The 17,064-nt window shown below is 60.5% G+C and overlaps 1 protein-coding gene across 1 annotated transcript in view; it reads left to right on the forward strand.

Annotated features, from left to right (window-relative positions):
• The window catches only part of SLC7A5 (solute carrier family 7 member 5), a 30,527-nt gene extending 24,606 nt beyond the window's left edge, over positions 1-5,921 (forward strand). The window contains exons 4-10 of the mRNA XM_082607661.1: positions 341-385; positions 776-899; positions 1,352-1,455; positions 1,867-1,963; positions 2,548-2,697; positions 4,304-4,481; positions 5,595-5,921. Of these exons, the coding sequence (XP_082463787.1) occupies positions 341-385; positions 776-899; positions 1,352-1,455; positions 1,867-1,963; positions 2,548-2,697; positions 4,304-4,481; positions 5,595-5,650 (754 nt within the window). The 3' untranslated portion in view covers positions 5,651-5,921. The remainder of the gene's footprint in view (positions 1-340; positions 386-775; positions 900-1,351; positions 1,456-1,866; positions 1,964-2,547; positions 2,698-4,303; positions 4,482-5,594) is intronic.
• The last annotated feature ends 11,143 nt before the right edge of the window (positions 5,922-17,064 follow it).

The raw sequence follows: 17,064 nt of genomic DNA on the forward strand, positions 1-17,064 counted from the left end.
ACCCCATGCTTCCCGAGGAAGCACAGAGGGGCCCTCATAGCAGTGGTGTTCTCGGCTCGTGTCCTGCCCCTGAGAACGGGGCCCCGAGATAAACCTCTGCTGACACCTTAGGGACGGTGCTGCTTCCCAGGGGGGATGGCGCTGGGGAGGGGCAGGACCATCGCCATCTCAGGAGGCGCCCTCATGCCCCCAGCTGCTCACCAGGAGGGACCTGGGGGTGTGGGCGTCCCCTCTCCACCGGCCCAGGGCAGCCAGGACGGACTCCCCATGGAACCTGCATTCTTTCTTCCCGATGCCTGCGGGAGGAACGTATAATAAAAGTCTGCTCTCTAAATTCTAGGAATTACTTGAATTTCGTCACAGAGGAGATGATTAATCCGTACAGGTATGTATGTGAACAGAGACACATGTTTTTAGCATTTTCACATGAGAGAAGGAAGAAGCCTGGTTCTGTCCAAGAGCCCATCCTTGGGCTCAGCCCAGCCCCTGACAAAAGCAGTGCACGGCCTTGCGGGAGGGCCCCTGGGGTTAGGATCATGGGGACCGTGTGATCTGGAAGAAGGTTCGTCCTCAGAATGGGCAGGAAGCCCCCTTCACAGATGGGGGCGTGGAGGCCGGCAGGGTTGAGTCGCTGGCCCACGTTTGCACAGCTGCCCTGCCCCAAGCGCCACCTTCCAGCCACTTGCTGGTCACGTGCTGCTTCCCCTGCAGCGAGGGACGGGCCCGGTCCCATCCTAGGCTTCATTTTGGTGATGTGCCCGCCCGGTCCTTGCAGAAACCTGCCCCTGGCCATCATCATCTCCCTCCCCATCGTCACCCTGGTGTACGTGCTGACGAACCTGGCCTACTTCACCACGCTGTCCCCTGAGCAGATGCTCACGTCGGAGGCTGTGGCCGTGGTAAGATGCCACCTGCCGCTAAGAGCCGGCCGCGGCCCTCTGAGCCCACGATGAGCAGCAGGCTGGGCCCCTCATCTGCAAACTGCGCTCCTCCTCAGAGGGGTTGAGCTGGTGCTTTACCAAGCCTGCCAGCGGGTGCGGGGCGCTGGCTGTATGTGGGGACCACAGGGGGCTTTAGCAGCGCTGGTGCCCAGACCACCCTGGACAGTTTTAAGTTGGCACGTCTGTGGTGGTCCCAGTGGTGGTTGCTCTTAGGGCCCAGGGGCTGAGTCCATTGCGGACCTCCAGCCCCGCCTCAGAGGCCTGCCCCACCTTCCGAATAAATACTGAGCCCTCGGGAGGGGACTGTGTGTGGGCCAGCCCGGGGGTGGGGGGCGGTGAGGAGCATGCGGACGGCCAGGCGGGGCAGTCGGGGCGTCACGGGGCAGGGCTCACGCTCAGCGTCCGTCTAGGACTTCGGGAACTACCACCTGGGCGTCATGTCCTGGATCATCCCCGTCTTCGTGGGTCTGTCCTGCTTTGGCTCCGTCAACGGGTCCCTCTTCACGTCTTCCAGGTGAGCCTGGCCAGGGCCGCCGCCCTCGGTCACTCAGGCTCTGGCGGTGGAGCGGTGGAGCGGGCGGAGCAGCGCGTGGCGAGCCGCTGCATGTGGCTTTCTCACGTGCGCTCGGAGGGCTCTATTTTTTGTTACTTTGAGTAATAACATAGCTGTCAAAACATTCAAGTGACACAGAAATAACCCACGTTCCTGCCCAGAGGTGACACAACTGCTGTGTCCGTCCAGGCTCTCTCACGGGTTCATGTGAGCCCTGCGGGGGGCTGGAGGTGACAGGGCCCCTTGCCAGCTGGGTCCGTGAGGGACACCGTGGCCCATGGCAGGGAACCCAGTCCTCAGCACAGGCCCCCTCCGCTCCCCACCTGCCTGGGTCCCTCGGCCGAGGCCGACTGCTGTCCCCTCTGTCTGCAGGCTGTTCTTCGTGGGGGCCAGGGAGGGCCACCTGCCCTCCGTCCTCTCCATGATCCACCCACAGCTGCTGACGCCCGTGCCCTCGCTTGTGTTCACGGTGAGTGTCCGCCCTCCATGGGGCGGGGGTCCCTGGCAGGGCGAGGTGGAGGGTGGGCGTGTCCCTCAGGGATCCGTGTCCCTGGGGGATTGTTGGGGGCTCTGCAGAGGGAGTCCGGGGAGCGGCCATGCCGTCCCGGCTCTGCCTAGTGTCACCGGGCTGCGGGCTGGAGGCCAAGGTGGAGATGCAGATGGGCTATAGCGCAAAGTGTTTCTCCACGTCGTGCTGTTCACCACACGCTGCCCTGAACTCCAAAGGGCGCTGGATAGTGTTTTGTTTCTCGTTCCAAAATTAATACGTGGTGGTTATTTAAAAAAAAGAGAGAGAGAGAAACAAGAAGCAAAAACAACCTGGAGGCGTGTGAAGCCAAACCTCCCCCGCAGGGCAGCGCGTGGCCTGTGACCCCTCCTTGAAATCCAGGCGCCTTGGCCGCTTCCCCGTCAGCACTTTCCTTTGCCATGAGGGCCTGTGTGTCCCACAGACCACATCCTCCTTTAAGACGGGAGTGGGCGCGTGCGGTCAGCCCGCCCGCCAGGTGTGTCCCGGTGACGGCGGCAGCTCACGGCCCATCCCCGTGCTTGCAGTGCGTCATGACCCTGCTGTACGCCTTCTCCAAAGACATATTCTCCGTCATCAACTTCTTCAGCTTCTTCAACTGGCTCTGTGTGGCCCTGGCCATCATCGGGATGATCTGGCTCCGCTACCAGAAGCCAGATCTGGAGCGGCCCATCAAGGTGAGCATCCGGGCGGTCCCCACGTGTGCCCGGGCAGCCAGCGTCCCTCTGTGGGCCTCCGTCCCCTCTGCACACCGGAGCTCAGGGCACCCTTCTCCAAGGGCCCTGGTGAGAAGCCTTGAGTTCTGTTGATGACTGTTTGATTCTAGGTGCTGGGGTTCGTCAAAGGACACGATAGACACCCCCCGCCCCCAGCACCTAATCTTCCTAGAGCTTATCTTCTGGCAGAAGGAGAGTAGCAGAAATAAGAAGCTTGTGGCCCCGGGCGGCCGGGGTGGCCACGAGCAGACTGCACGTGGGCGGAGGGGAGGGGCCCCACCTTGTCTGGGGAGGGGCACGTCCCCTGACTTTGCCCCTGAGTGAATGGAGGCTTTTCAGGACCAGGCTGCCCACCGCGCCCCCGGCCTGAGGTCGGCTCTCTGTGTCCTCGTGAACTCAGTACTGGGCACAGCTGCCCGAGGGCGACCTTGTTTCTCCAAAAAGGGGGTCAAACCCCTGCTGGGGAGGCCTGGTGAGTGCGTCAGCTGTGCCCCCGACAGTCATGTCGGACTGAGAAGGCAGAGCCCGTGGCGTGGCGGCTGCCGACCGGCAGCTCCTGACCCACATCCAGTCCTGGTGGCGTGTGGCCAGCAGCTGGCACCTGTCCACGGGCCCCTCGCCCACCGAGCAGTCCTGCAGTGCCAGCCAGGACCAGCTTTCCTGTCTTGGACAGGTTCCGCCAGGGGACCCGGTGACCTCAGTGCCCTGGACCACCTTGCTCCCTGCTTGTGGGGGCCTGTCCTTGTGGAGCTGGGGGTGGAGCAGGCATGAGGGCCGACCTGATGGGACCCTCGCTCACCCCAGGGTCTCTTGCCAAGGTGTAGACAGAGGGCGGCTTCCGGGTGTGGACAGGCCGCCTGGTGGGAGGCACGGTGGGTGCAGAGACAGGGGACAAGTGTCCCTGGGGCCCTGGCTGCGCTGTGGGTGCCTCTGTGGCTCCTCTTCGGGCCCTGTGTGGGCGGGGCTGTCTGCCAAGCAGCCACGCAGCCTGTGGTCCAGTCCATCCGCAAGGACTCTCTGAGGAGGTGGGCGCCCCTTGCCTATTAGCGGGTGGCCACGGCCTTCCCAGAGGCATTGCCCCAACACCGGGAGACCGTGGTGAGGGGCGGGGCGGGGCGTCCCGCCCTGCGATGTGGGAACCAGGGGGGCCCACCTTCCCCAACCTGGGAAGCCTGGTTGGTCCAGCTCACCCGCCAGCACCAGCTGGGCTTTGGGTAATTACCGCCCAGCGCCGGGTGCTGAGGTGGGTAAACGGAGAACAAGGTGGGGTCCCGGTTCTCAAGAGGCCAGCACGACTCAGGGGAACCTCAGGCCCTAGTAAACCGTAGAGATGCTACACGGCGAGTGTGGCAGCCCGGGAGGTCGGGCCCTTTTGGATCCAGAAGGATCAGCTGGGCACAGGGCTGTCTGGGGGGGTCAATGGGAGGGGCTGGGTGGGCCCAAGGGCGAGGCCGGCTCTGGCGGGGGCACAGGGAGGACGCCGTGCTCCCAGGGGTGGCCAGGACATGACAGGTGTAGGATAGGAGGAGAGGTCCAGCTCCCCGTGTCAGCCGCATCCCCTCCCCAGGTTCACCTGGCCCTCCCAGTGTTGTTCACCCTGGCCTGCCTGTTCCTGATCGCCGTCTCCTTTTGGAAAACCCCCGTGGAGTGCGGCATCGGCTTCACCATCATCCTCAGCGGCCTGCCTATCTACTTCCTCGGAGTCTGGTGGAAAAACAAGCCCAAGTGGCTTCTCCAGAGCATCTGTGAGTACCTCCCCCCAAACCGGGCCTCCTCCACCCGCCCTGGGGTCTGCCCCGCCCACCTGGCGGTGCTGCCCTGACCTTATCTGCACTGGCCAGGAGTGACCCGGCAGACAGTGCCCACAGCCGTGGGACAGCGGGGGGTCAGGGTCCGGGTCGGGATGTGTGAGGCCCTGGCCGAGCAGACCGAGCTGGGCGTGTCTGGTGGTGACCTAGCCTACATATTTCAGGGTAAGGCGCTCAGCTGCGCACCAGCTAATCTCAGAACAAGGGATTCCAGAAAACCAGGCTGCACTTGCCAAGTAACGAAATCCCCGTCTGCCGCCAGCCTAAACCCAGCCGGCTGAGGAGGAGAAAACAGAATCTGCACTGTGGCCACAGGGCTCAGTTACAAGCCTGGTTCAGGACCCTGTGCTGAGACCGCTGTTAGTGTGACAGGCTCCTGCATGGGCTTCAAAATCCCCAGGGTAGCCGTCCCAGAATTCTGATGGGCACCTGCCCGGGGCCCAGGACGCTGTCCGTCATGTCGCTGGAGCTTTGCCTCCAGCCCGGACTGTAGTCCCTGTTAAAGGGCTGTCAGAACACACCAAGGGCCCAGAGCAGGGCCCCTCCATTCTGAAATCTCCCCCGAGTGATGCCCGTGAAGGCTCTCTGGGTGATGGGTTCACCTGGGCGCCGGCACACCCGCCTGTTCCAGCCCCTCTGAGGACCGCGGTGGGCGTGCTGGCTGCCGGTCCTGGAGGTCTGCCAGGCGGTGGCCTACGTGTGGTGTCACAGCCCTCCGGCAGCGGGGCCACCATCTAGTTACGTCTCTCGATGCTCCTGGGATCTGAACCGGGATGAGGGGTGGAGCCAGCACCCGCCTGTTGCCAGGATCCTTGGCCACACCTCCCTGAGTAACGTAACCGTCAGGAGGCCTGCGGGCCCGATGTGCGCAGGCGCGCGCGTGCACACACGCAAATTGGGAGGTTCCACATAAATTTCTGGCTTTCTGGCTTCTCTTAAAACCTCGGGACGCATCACGACGGGGCGGGGTGAGCCCACGTCCCTCGCTGCCCTGACCCCCTAGGCCCGGGACCACAGGATCCCCAAGTAACTCCGCTCTTCTCCTGGCAGTTTCCACGACGGTCCTTTGCCAGAAGCTCATGCATGTGGTTCCCCAGGAGACGTAAGCGACAAGATCTGAGAAGCTGCCGGAAAGAAAACGCAGAGATTGTTTTAAACCACCCACCCCTTAGAAAGCGACTCCGGTCCTATCATCTAGGCAGCTCAGCTGGGGGCCCCCACTGTCCCTCCCCCAGGGTGGCGGCCGGGCCACTGTGAACCCTGGTACGAATTTAGTCCCAGAAGACGGATGTCTGGATACCTCTCGAGCGTGGAGGCGGGAACGTTGGACCGAGGAGGCCGTGGGCTTCCTGCCGAATCAGGCCTTCTCTCTTCTCACCTTTGTGTATTTGTACTTTTTTTTAACTTTATTTTATTTTTTTTGGCCGCACCGTATGGCATGTAGGATGTTAGTTCCCCGAGCAGGGATCGAACCTGTGCCCCTTCCATTGGGAGCACCAAGTCTTAACCACTGGACCGCCAGGGAAGTCCCTTTATTATTTTTGTTTTAACTTAATCTTAGGTCGCGTCGACGCCACCAAGATGATTATTTTTTAAAGAAATGTGGCGGGGGGGGGCGACGTTTTCTCCCCTAATGCCACCCATAGCACAATGTGCCTCAGAGGGACCATATCCTGTCGCCAGATTCCGGCACGTCTCCGAGAACGGAGGGGTTCTGAGAACCCCCTGGCAGTGTTCCGGGCTTGGCCTCGCCCTCTGGACGGTGGCCTGGACACATGCGCTTCGGCTTTGCCGTTTCTCTGTTATTGTAGATGTAGTGACTTTCGTGAAACTAACCCACGTGCTCACGTTTCGTTGCCTTAAAGACCTGCACTAGCTCCCTTTCCAACCCCAAAAAAGAAAGAACATCTCAATGAAAGGCTTGTAGGAGGAAAGGCCTTGAGCTGATCAACAGTGGTGCCCTGGTGCCTGCTGCGGGCAGGGCGATCCAAGCGGAAGTCAGGGGCAGCTGGGAGACCCCAGACCTCCCACCGGGACGTGTAGATCGGGGCCAGTTTGGGGGCTAGACCCTGTCACTCAGGACACCTTTGGGCTCCTGACTGTACAATCCCTCCCTGGACGGCAGCCTGAGCAAAGGCCAGAAGATTCCAGCAGCTCCTATGGTGGGCACGTGGGCAGTGCTGTTTCAGGTCTGTTCTGCATTGGTTTTGGAGCCAAGCTCTAGTCTTTTCAAAGCTTCACACTCGAAATCTGGAAGCAGACACCGTGACCCCTCATGGGCTTCTCCTCTGTGTTCCCCCAAGGCAGCTCTCCTGGGCCTCGAGGGCTGGACAGCAGCCCTGCCAGCTATCTGGGGCTGGCTCTCAGCTCCTGGCCATGGCACTGCTGTCCCCTCCCCTGTCACCTGTCCCAGGCTTGGGGAGCTAGAGTCCAGGCCTCGGCGCTCTGACTGCACCTGCTCTGGAGGCCACCTGACTCTCAGGGGGTCTGGCTCCCGCTGAAACCAGCATGGTACGCCCACCCTCCCCTCCGGAGAGGCTGTGCTCGCAGGCTTTTGTGTTTGTGGTTCCCATAGCATTTTCCCCAGGGGAGGCAGCCGAGGCCCAGAAGCTCCTCTGGCCTGGCCACCAGCTGGCTTTCCTGTGCTGTCACTGTCCACAGAGTCAGCTTGGGGAGCAGCGTCATCCAAGGTCAGATTGGCTCCCTCCAGGCCCCTCTTAGGCGCTGGCGGCTCTGCCTTGGCCTCTGACCCCTGACCTTCCCACCAGGGGGAGGTTGAGACTAGCCCTTGGGCATTGAGCCTCACTGCTCAGCTGTAGCCATTTCCCAGGGGCCACGTGAGTTCCGAGTGGCCAGTCCATCCACTGCCACCCACCTGGGCTCCGGGGCCCTGCGTGGGCCGATGGGCCCAGAGAGACCTGACAAGCAGCTTGTTGCGGGGGGCCAGGCTGGGCATTGAGGCTGAAACAGAGGTGGCCACGTGTCCACCCCTCCCTCTTCGTGCTGGTCAGGAGACCCCTGCCTGCCTGTAGCTCCTGGCGTGAGGACCGACGTCCACGGAAGTCTCCTCACCAACTCAGTTGTCCTGGGGCTGTAATCCACGCATCTAGGGGCCCAGCTCAATGTCTGAAGGCAGAATGTCACCCAGGAAGTCAGAGACCTGATTTTAGACTTTGTGTATTGGGGCCTCAGTTTTCTCACCTGTAAATGGGGGCTGCAGCTGCTGTACCACCTGCCTGGTGGGATTGTGCCCCTTCAGGAGGAGACTGTGGCCATCGTAGCCACCGCAGCCCCTCGCACAGGTGGTGGGCAGGGTGCTGCCTGGGGTGCACTGCCCACTGCCTTTCCGCGGTGGTCCAGCAACCTCTGAGCAGATTTTGGCCTCTTCCCTCCAGGGTGTCGGAGTGACATTTAGGACGCATCGTGGTCAGACCACTGGCTCTGGATGTGACCTGGCAGAGTGCAGGGAGCCAGGTGTCCCTGTCCAGACTGCAGTGGCCTTCCCACCATGTGCATCTTGGGGAAGTGGGGCGGTGCCACCCCTGCAGGAGTGATGGGGTCCCTTTATGCACTGAAAGGTCAGAGGTAGTTCTGAAGTGTGGCTCTCCCCAGCATGTGGGAAGGCAGGTTGGGGGGCCCAGGCTGTGATTCTTGGGGCTGTGGGGTCCCGTGCAGCCCAGGGCCCCCACCCTGCCCGCCCCTTAGAAGGCAGGCGTGTCTGTGTCCTGGGGCAGAGACTCCACTCCTTCTGACCACACTACTGACAAGTGTCCTGAGCGTTCACCTTTGTGGGTTAATTTTTTTTTTAAGCCAAATTTGGGCGTAACAAGTGTGCAACCGTTTTGCTTATGTTCATCCTTGTGTCTCAGTAGTGTAAGGGATGCTCTTGGCACCGTGTTTATTTATTGTGGGAGTGGCGTACAGCCCTGCTGCTCCGCGGGTCCTAGCTACGCCAGCCGCCCACCACGATGTCACGCAGTGACGTGTGTGTGACTTCACGCCTCTCTTCCGCCAACCGCTAACCTGTTACACGCTTGGCTAGTTCGGGATGGGGAGTTCTGTGTTTTGTGGGGGGGGTTGTTTGTTTTTAAAGAATTATAAGCACTGCTGATGGTTTTCTGTCTTGTATTCAGAGCCAGATTCTGGGTGTAGGGAGGTTCCTGGAGGTGCCTCCCCGGGGTCAGGGTGGGGGTGGGGTTGACCATACACCTCCTTGCCCAGTTCGTTCATTCATTCATTCATTCATTCGCCAACAGCCTCCTTGAGGCCACAGGTGGGTGCTTAGGGCCAGGGAGGAGGCAAGGGGATGAGCGGGGGGAATTTGGATCCACCTCTCAGGAGGGACAGTGAAGTTGGGACCGAGGAGAACAGGCCTGGCCTTGGGGCGACAGCCAGGCCAGGACCAGCGCCAGGGCGGGAGGAGGCACGTGCCATCTTGGGGTCGGAGGGAAGGGACAAGCTTCCACAACAGCCCTGAGGGTAGTCATCACAGCCTCAGGGTGGAGCAGGGCCCAGAGCCCTGCCTGCCCTCACTCAATGCCGGCAAACTCCATTCCTCACGGGGCCTTGCGTGGCGGGACGTGGGTGTGCCAGGATGGGAAGGGCATCGCGGGGCGGCTGCCGCCTGAACCTCAGCGAGGGCAGGAGGCTCATCCATGGCAGCTGCCGAGCGAGCCCAGGCTGCTGGGACCAGGGGCCTTGAGTGCCACTGGGGAGGTTTCCACTCCAACCCCTGGGCTTGGGGCAAGCGAGTACCAGCCACGGGCCAGGTCCTGGTGCTGCCCCCAGCGGGCTGGGTGCCCAGGGTCTCTGAGCACCATGTAGCTTCACTTTCTGCTGGAGAAAACGTATTACTTCAGGGAGACCAGCTGAACAAAATCCCAGGGGCAGCTCCATACGATGCACAGACCGTGATGCATTGACTAGTGTGTTGAAAGTCCTACTTCCGTCTCCATGGGAGCAGGTGGGACACATGAAAGGGCACTGGCATCTTGATCGTTCCTTGGCCCTCAACGAGTGTGCCTTTCACGGTCACTGATGGAAAAGGGTCTGGACACGGAAGGACAGGTCTCAAACCAACCTGAACGAACTGCCCCACACGTGTGGTCTGAGCAGAGCTGGCTGGTCAAGGTCCTCTGGGGCAGGAGGGAGCAAGGAAAGAGAAATGTCTCCAGATGGGGGACCGGGGCACATTCGCCCGACAACCTACATCGCTCAACCCTGTGCACGGAGAGAGCAGTTTGTTTGGAGAAGGTGGGGAAGGTGGCGGGATGCTGGCTGGTGGGGGAGGCCTCTTCTCGTAGTCCCTGAATTCTTGGGAAATTGCCTGGGGAAGTGGCCAGTGGGGTCAGGCTGTCGGCAGCGAGGCAGGGACCTCTGACCGCTGAGCCAGCCCTGCCCGTGGGGTTAGCCAGAACCACCGTGAGGGCGTGGGACCTCGGCGGACTGGGGATGGGGGCCAGGCAAGCAGAACTGGATTCCAGGCAGAGTGGGAGGGGGCGGGGGGGACATCGGGGCCCAGTGGGAGAGCTCAGACACCCCGCCATGTCACGAGGACCCCGGGGAGGAAGCAGCGCCCCCTGGTGCTCCTGCCTCTGGACAGGACCCTTTTGTGTGTTGTAAACCTGTGACCCTTCCCTGGCTTCCAAGATGGTGAAGGGCGTGGCCCGAGGCCCAGGAGAGCGGCACATCCTCACCCCCAAAGGCGCCCTCTGCACTCGTGGGGCTGCCCCAGGCTAGCAGCATCCCTTGGGGCCCCAGGACCTTTCACCCTCCTGCCAGAAACTGCTCCTCAATTCCTTCACGTGCCCGGCCATGCCACACAGGCCCCGAGCTGCACTCGTTACTTCTTGGGGCCCAGAGTCTGGCAAGACCCAGATCTTTGTCCTCCGGCCACAGGGTGACTTAATCCTGCAAGTAGGAACTCAACGGTGATTAAACTTAAACGCCTAAATCACACCAACACCCCGGGTGATCAGATCTTCTCAGAACCTGTCTCTACCTGTTTCACTGGAGAACACATCCTCTCTGGGTCAAAGAGGGGCACAGAAGCTTCCAGAAGCCGCTCTCCCTTTTGACCTCTGTGCAGGCTGGTCGAAGGATGGCATGTGGCCCCCAGACGGGCTCTTACCCTCGCCCCCTCCCCCCCCGAAGGAGGGCTCTGGGGCCCAAAGTCGGCGTGGGTCTGGCCCTGCCCACCTCGTGGTCCCAACCCTTCCAAGCCCGGGCAGGTAGTGGCCACCTGTGCTCTCTGGACCAGCCAGGCCCCTGAACTTGGGAATGGAGCAAGTCCAGGGTAAGGAGCCCTCAGGGCCGACTGGGTCTCCCCGCCCCAGAGACTGAAGGCTGGGCCGCTCTTCGTCTCGACAGGGCTCCACCTCATCATCCCTCCTGCACCGCCAGCGAGGCTGGTTCCTCCGGAGAGCGAACATTTTCCCATTGCCAAGGGCCACTCTGTCCTGGGCGGCCACGGGAGCGGGAGGGTGCCGCTGGACGTGACTGCGTTTCCCGCCCGTCCCTCTGGCTACCATGACGTTTTCCAGGCTCTGAAGGTGGTCTCGTGGGACGGCCCTGCCTGGTTCTCAAGGAGCCACGGAGGCGGGGGGGCTGAGTCCCCACTTGTTCCAGTAAAGCTGCTCCTGTTTTATTTCTGGGCTCGGTCCCTTGACTCGGGCTGCGAATCCCCCAGGGAAAGAATGTCACATAGAAGCCAGATCTGGCCTGAGTAAGGAGGGATGTTGGAAAGGTCACTGCAGATGGGCCCTGACCACAGGACGGGCAGTTGTCTCGGGGGAGCTGGGGGAGGGTTAGGGTCTCCTCCGCAGGGAGGGGAAGGGGTTGGAAAGGGCCAGGGCGGGGGTGGGGTGAGGGCGGCCGGGAGGGGCGTGGGGAGAGAAGATGCCCCAGGCGGCCTGTTCCAGGAGGGGCTGTCACCTCTGGCCGAGGGGCTGAGTTCGGGGGTCTGGGCGGAGAGGGAAGGTCACCAGAGTCTGGTTATGAGCATGTGTTCCCTGGGTCGGGGGGAAGAGTGGGTCCTTCGTGGGTTTGAGTCCGGCCTCGTCACAGGGAGCCAGGCAGTGTCCTCTGGCCTTCGGGGCAGGGGCGCTTGGCCTGGGCTCTTCTCCAGGATGGCGGCTTGGTGAAGTTCAGCCCCGTCTACATGAAGTCGGGGGTGTTTTCTCCTGTTGTACCTGGCCTGCCGCCCCCCACCCCGCCACCTCCCGCTGCCTGCTGCTGCCTGAACCCTGCACGGGCTGTGGACAGGAGAGCCTGACCTCGCCCTCCTCTGCTCACCACGAGCCCCCGGGTTATGGGAGCTGCCTGTCCCGTCGGGGAGACAGAACCTCACCCGATAAGCCCGGTGCATGCAGGTTCCCAGGGCCATGGGTGTGCAGGGTCGAAGGCAGACGTGGGCGCCCACCGCAAGGAAGCAGGAAACAGGCGTTGAGGCCGCCTGATCGCAGAAACGTCGGCAGAGCAATAGGAAGCTGCTTGAAGGAACTGGCTCAAGCCCACAATGGAGTCCAAGGCAGCCGTGAAGACCCACAAGGTGACGAGAAGGTCCTGTGGTGCTGGCTGCGCAACGCTGGCAGATGTTCTGGAACCCGCTGGATTGTATTCTTTACACGGGTGAATTGTTCAGTATGTGAATTATGTCTCCATAAAGCTGTTACCCAAAAAAAAGGAAGACAAAGACGGAAGACTCGCCTTATAAACAGCGTGTACCACTAAGCAGGGTATGGAAGGGTGGACGTGGAATGCTACAATTTTTACAAAAAAAGGGGAAAAAAGAATATACAAGTGTATTTTCCTGAGTATGGAAGGGCTCTGGAAGGGCTCTGCAGAAGTCGGTAACCCCGGCTGTCTCCAGGGTGGGAATTGGAGTACCCAGCAAAGGGTCAGGAACCATAGTTTCATCTTGCACCCTTTATACCTTATGAATTTTGAATCCCATGGGTGATTTACACATTCACAGAAACAATACTTTTAAATTCGCTTTTTAAAACATCCGCGGGCTCTCTGGGACGCTGGCACTGTTCTGTACTTAGATCTAGTCGGGCGGAAATTTATCCTGCTGCGCATGAAAGAGTCACACGCTTTTCTACACGTGTTTTTAAATGTGCACTGGACGCTTGGCTGCCTGGCCGTCACCTGGATCTTGCTGTGCATTTTTGATGTGCCCAGCAGACCCCAGGACCCCACCCATCTGACAGACGTAATGCAACACCTGCTGCATTCGAGACAAAGACCCGCCTCCACAGGACCTTGCACGTCTGCCTGCCCTTCCAACCTTTGTTGACCCACCCACGCCCTCCCTCTGCACCCCACCATGATGGGCCGCCTCTCAGCGGCTGGGGCTCCCCCAGGGCCTTTGCACGTGCTGCTTCCTCGTGGAGCAGCTCACCTGCTGACTTCTCTTGACCCCTCACCCTCTGCGTGCAGAGCCCCTCCCTCTCTGGGCGCTGGGATCCCGGGACCTCTCTCAGATCCCAGGAGGTTTATTGGAATGTCCTGAGTTGCCTTTTGGCTTTTCCCTCGCTCACCTCTGAGAACATGTGGGCTGCCGGGGACTCCCAGAGACACTCAGATGGAAGCCAGAGAAGGGGGACGAGCTGCCCTGAGGCCTCCCGGACCTGAGCGTGCCGTGTTCCGGGAAGAGTCCCTGCCCAATGCTCTCCAGCTCTGAGAGTTTGAGCAACCTCCTCCCCCGCCGAAGCCTCAGTTTTCCCGCCTGTGGGGTGGGTGTAGGAGGTGGGGAGAGTTAAGGGAAGCGGCCTCACCCTCTCCGCCCCCAAGGCACACCCATGTCTGCGCAGGACCCTCCTTCCCTTCCAGGGATCCTGAGCCCACCACCACTCCAGGGACAGGTGGGCCTACGGGCAAACACATGCCCGTCCAGCACGTGCTCCAGGAGCAGCCAGTGGCTCAAGAGAGGCCCAAGGCCTGAGGGAAACATGCTGGGCCTTCTGGGGAAAGTGCCAGGAAGAGGCAGTTTTCTTCCTCGGGTCCTGGCTGAGCGCAGCGTGGGTTCTGGAGCCGCTACTTCTCTGGCCGGGGCCTGAGAAAGAGGCCGAGGAGTCGGGGAGAGGCTGCCAGAGGCACCCCTCCCCCAGATGGCACTCCTCACGGCTTGCCCAGCTGGAGGCCCCCGACGGCAGATGCCTGCCTGCCTGGGTCGGGCAGCTGGGATGGATGCTGTGGGGATTGGGCCCACCCTGCCAGGGTGGCCGCTGACCACTCTCAGTTGGGCCTCCCCGAGTTGCCCTTGGCCGGAGGGGACCTCCTCACCCAGAGCTAACCCTGTCTCTGCGGGCGGCCAGCATCCAGTGACAACTGGACACGTCCCCGGGTGTCCCCAGTTTGGGACTGTAAGCGAAAGCTCAGCTTCTCTGTATACGGGTGCCAAATCAAATCTCAGGGACAGAGCTTTGGGTGAAGTAGAAAGGGATGGCTTTATTGCTTTGCCAGGCAAAGGGGGACGCAGCAGGCTCCTGCCTCGAAAAACTATGTGTCCCCACTTGGGAGGATCTGATGAGGGTTTATAAGAAGGGTTCAGAGTGGGGTGCTGACAAGATGCGGGGTGCAGGGCCTCAGGTGGCTGGTCTCCTAGTCTTGATGAGCTTCTGGGGTCCCTTTAATCTCGCCTCAGCTGGTTTCCTGGCTGCTCCCTGCTAGATTAGCCAACTGTTCAAATCTGCCCTTTGGAACTCAGGGGAGGTCGTGGAGGCTGGAGTCTTGCCTATAAGAAACGGGGCCAAAAGGGCCTCCATGCCCGGATTCCCTCAGGGCCCCACTCAGTTTCAGGACACGCCCGGGGCCTCCCCGCCCCTGAGCTCCCGTGGGGTCAGCTGGGGTCTCGGCCGTGACCCCGTGCAGCTCAGCGGGACATGGAACACCCCAGTAAGCCTGCCTCAGAGATGCTACCGGAAGGCCAACCAAGAGGGGCCGAGCCGGGCGGGGGAGGGGTCTCTTCCCCCTGTACATTCCTCCCCATGCCATCGTGCACTGGAGGAAACCTAGGGGACGTGGGGGCTGGTACCCCAGGTCACGGCCCGTCTCCGCCCGAGAGTCATGGCATCCTGGCATCTCTGCCCATTTCTGGAGCTCCGCAACAAGAGAAGCCACGGCAATGAGAACCCCGCAACGAAGAGTAGCCTCCGCTCGCCTGCCCATGCCTGCTTCTTTCTTTGGCTCCTTCCAAAGGGAAATCTGCGTCTCTCGTCAAACGTGAGGTGCTGGGGACCCCACTGGAGACCTGGCCCGCGACAGCGTGTTTCTGCCGCTGTCCTGACAGAGAGCACCGGGCGGCCCGCAGGCCAGGGCGCAGCGGGGAATCATTAATTCTGCCAAAAGGAACTAAACATCTTGATCTCAATGATCTGGACCAGTTTAGTCCAGCTCTGCACACATTTTTCAGGACTCTGCAGGCGGCACAAATTCCATTCAGATAAATCTCCCTGGGAGCGGGTATAAGTGAGTTCAACCCTTTTGGAAACGGTAAGGCAGCTTTTGCTAGAATCCATGACTCACTAATTTGCTTCTGGGTGTGCGCCCAGCACACACTTTCAAGGTGTGTGCAAGGCCCAGGGCCAGTCTGAGAATGTTCCAGTCACCACAGCCCAAGCTGGGAACTGCCTGGGACCTCGTGAACCATCATGGGAGAGATGGTGGTGAGGTCACATGTTGGGTAATAAACTGGATGATGTGCCAGCCATGCCCGGCCTCGGCCACGTGGAGAAGGTCCACGAACCTCATGCTGGGTGAGAGAAGCCTGGACCACGTGCCATACCCGTGTGACCTCATCCCAGAAAGTCCGCACTGGGGACACTTCGTGGAGATGCATGACAAGCAGCTGTTTGTACCAGTGTCCCTGGGCGTCTGTCACAACTTAACATAACCCAGGGGCTTAAACAACAGGAATTTATCCCCTTGCAGTACAGAGCCCTGAAGTTTACAGTCAAGGTGTGGGCAGGGCTGTGATCCCTCCTGTGACGGCGGAAGAGGGTCCTTCCTGCCTGTTCATCGAGGCTTCTGTCCTCACATGGCCTCTCCGTGTGTCTCTGAGTCTGTGTGCATTTTCCCTTCTTTTACAAGGGCACTCTCAGGGATTTAGGGCCCATCCTAATCCAGGATGAGCTCATCTTGAGATCCTTGCCTTAATTACATCTGCAATGTCCCTATTTCCAAATAGGGTCCCATCCTGAGGCTCTGGGTGGACATGAATTGTGGGGTGAGGGTGTCACCATCTAACCCACTAGAGATTCTGTGGAACTCTCTGCCCGCGTAGGACTCTCCCTGTCTCCCGATGTGAAGATCTCCAATCTTGGTCCACGTAGAAGTCCCTGGTGTCTGGTAACATGTCCACTGGGACAGCGGGGCCCACCCGCAAACTCGACCCAGATGGGAGTGTGCGTGGGTGATGGGGCAGGAGTGAAGCTGGGATCTCGGGAAACTTGACAACCACCCCATCTAGACCAGAGTCTTTACACTGCGGAGGAAACGACCCTCCCTGCAAACCACAGTTAACAGGGAGCCGGGGTGAAGCAGACAGACCAGTGGGACCTCCCACCTCTGCCCCTCGCCCTCACCCTGCAGGGTAACTGCCCCGGACAGTGAGGGCGAGAAGGCTGGCGGGCCTGGAGCTGGGCTGCCATGGCCTCCTGCCTGAGATGGCAGCCTCTCAGCCTCCACGTGTCCCCAACACAAGGGCCAACTCCCAGGGCCGCTGTGAGGATCGACTGAGTCAGATCAACGTGGCTGACAGGTGTTGATGCCTGGGGACACCTGCTGGGTTTTGCAGTGCTGACCCTGCACCCCATGATATTCCAGCAGCTTCCATTTCTGGATTGGCATTGGTTACGTTAATAACATTAATTCAGAACCACAGACCCAGACAGAAACAGCCAGAGGCTGTCGGACCTCACAGCTGAGAGCACCGTTCCATGCTCTGCTCTTAGGATCAGGGCACCCATCGTAACATGCGGCTTCCTGCCACACTCAGTAGACCCCCTGGTAAACAAGGCCAACCTGCTGCCTGGCCTGGGAGCTCCCAGCAGGGGCTGGAAGAGCAGACTCAGCTGAGGGCTTCACTCAGCCCCAAACCTCCCTCACCTGTTACCACTAGGGCCAGTCACATGTCACATGCTCAGCAAGGCCTTTCCATACTGACTTTTTTTTTTTTTTTTGGCTGCACTTCGTGGCATGTGGGATCTTAGTTCCCCAACCAGGGATTGAACCTGCGCCGCCTACATCCAGACTGAGTTTTTTTTTTTTTTTAATATATATATTTATTTATTTGGCTGCATTGGGTCTTCGTTGCTGAGTGTGGGCTTTCTCTAGTTGCGGTGGCTTCTCTTGCTGTGGAGCACTGGTTCTAGGTGCGTGGGCTCAGTTGTTGTGGCTCGCAGGCATACTTGCTCCGTGGCATGTGGGATCTTCCCAGACCAGGGCTCGAACCAGTGTCCCCTGCACTGGCAGGCGGACTCTTAACCACTGCGCCACCAGCGAAGTCCCCAGACTG

Source organism: Mesoplodon mirus (assembly GCF_964341445.2).
Source record: "Mesoplodon mirus genome assembly, chromosome: 19".
NCBI classification, from domain to species: Eukaryota; Metazoa; Chordata; class Mammalia; order Artiodactyla; family Ziphiidae; genus Mesoplodon; species Mesoplodon mirus.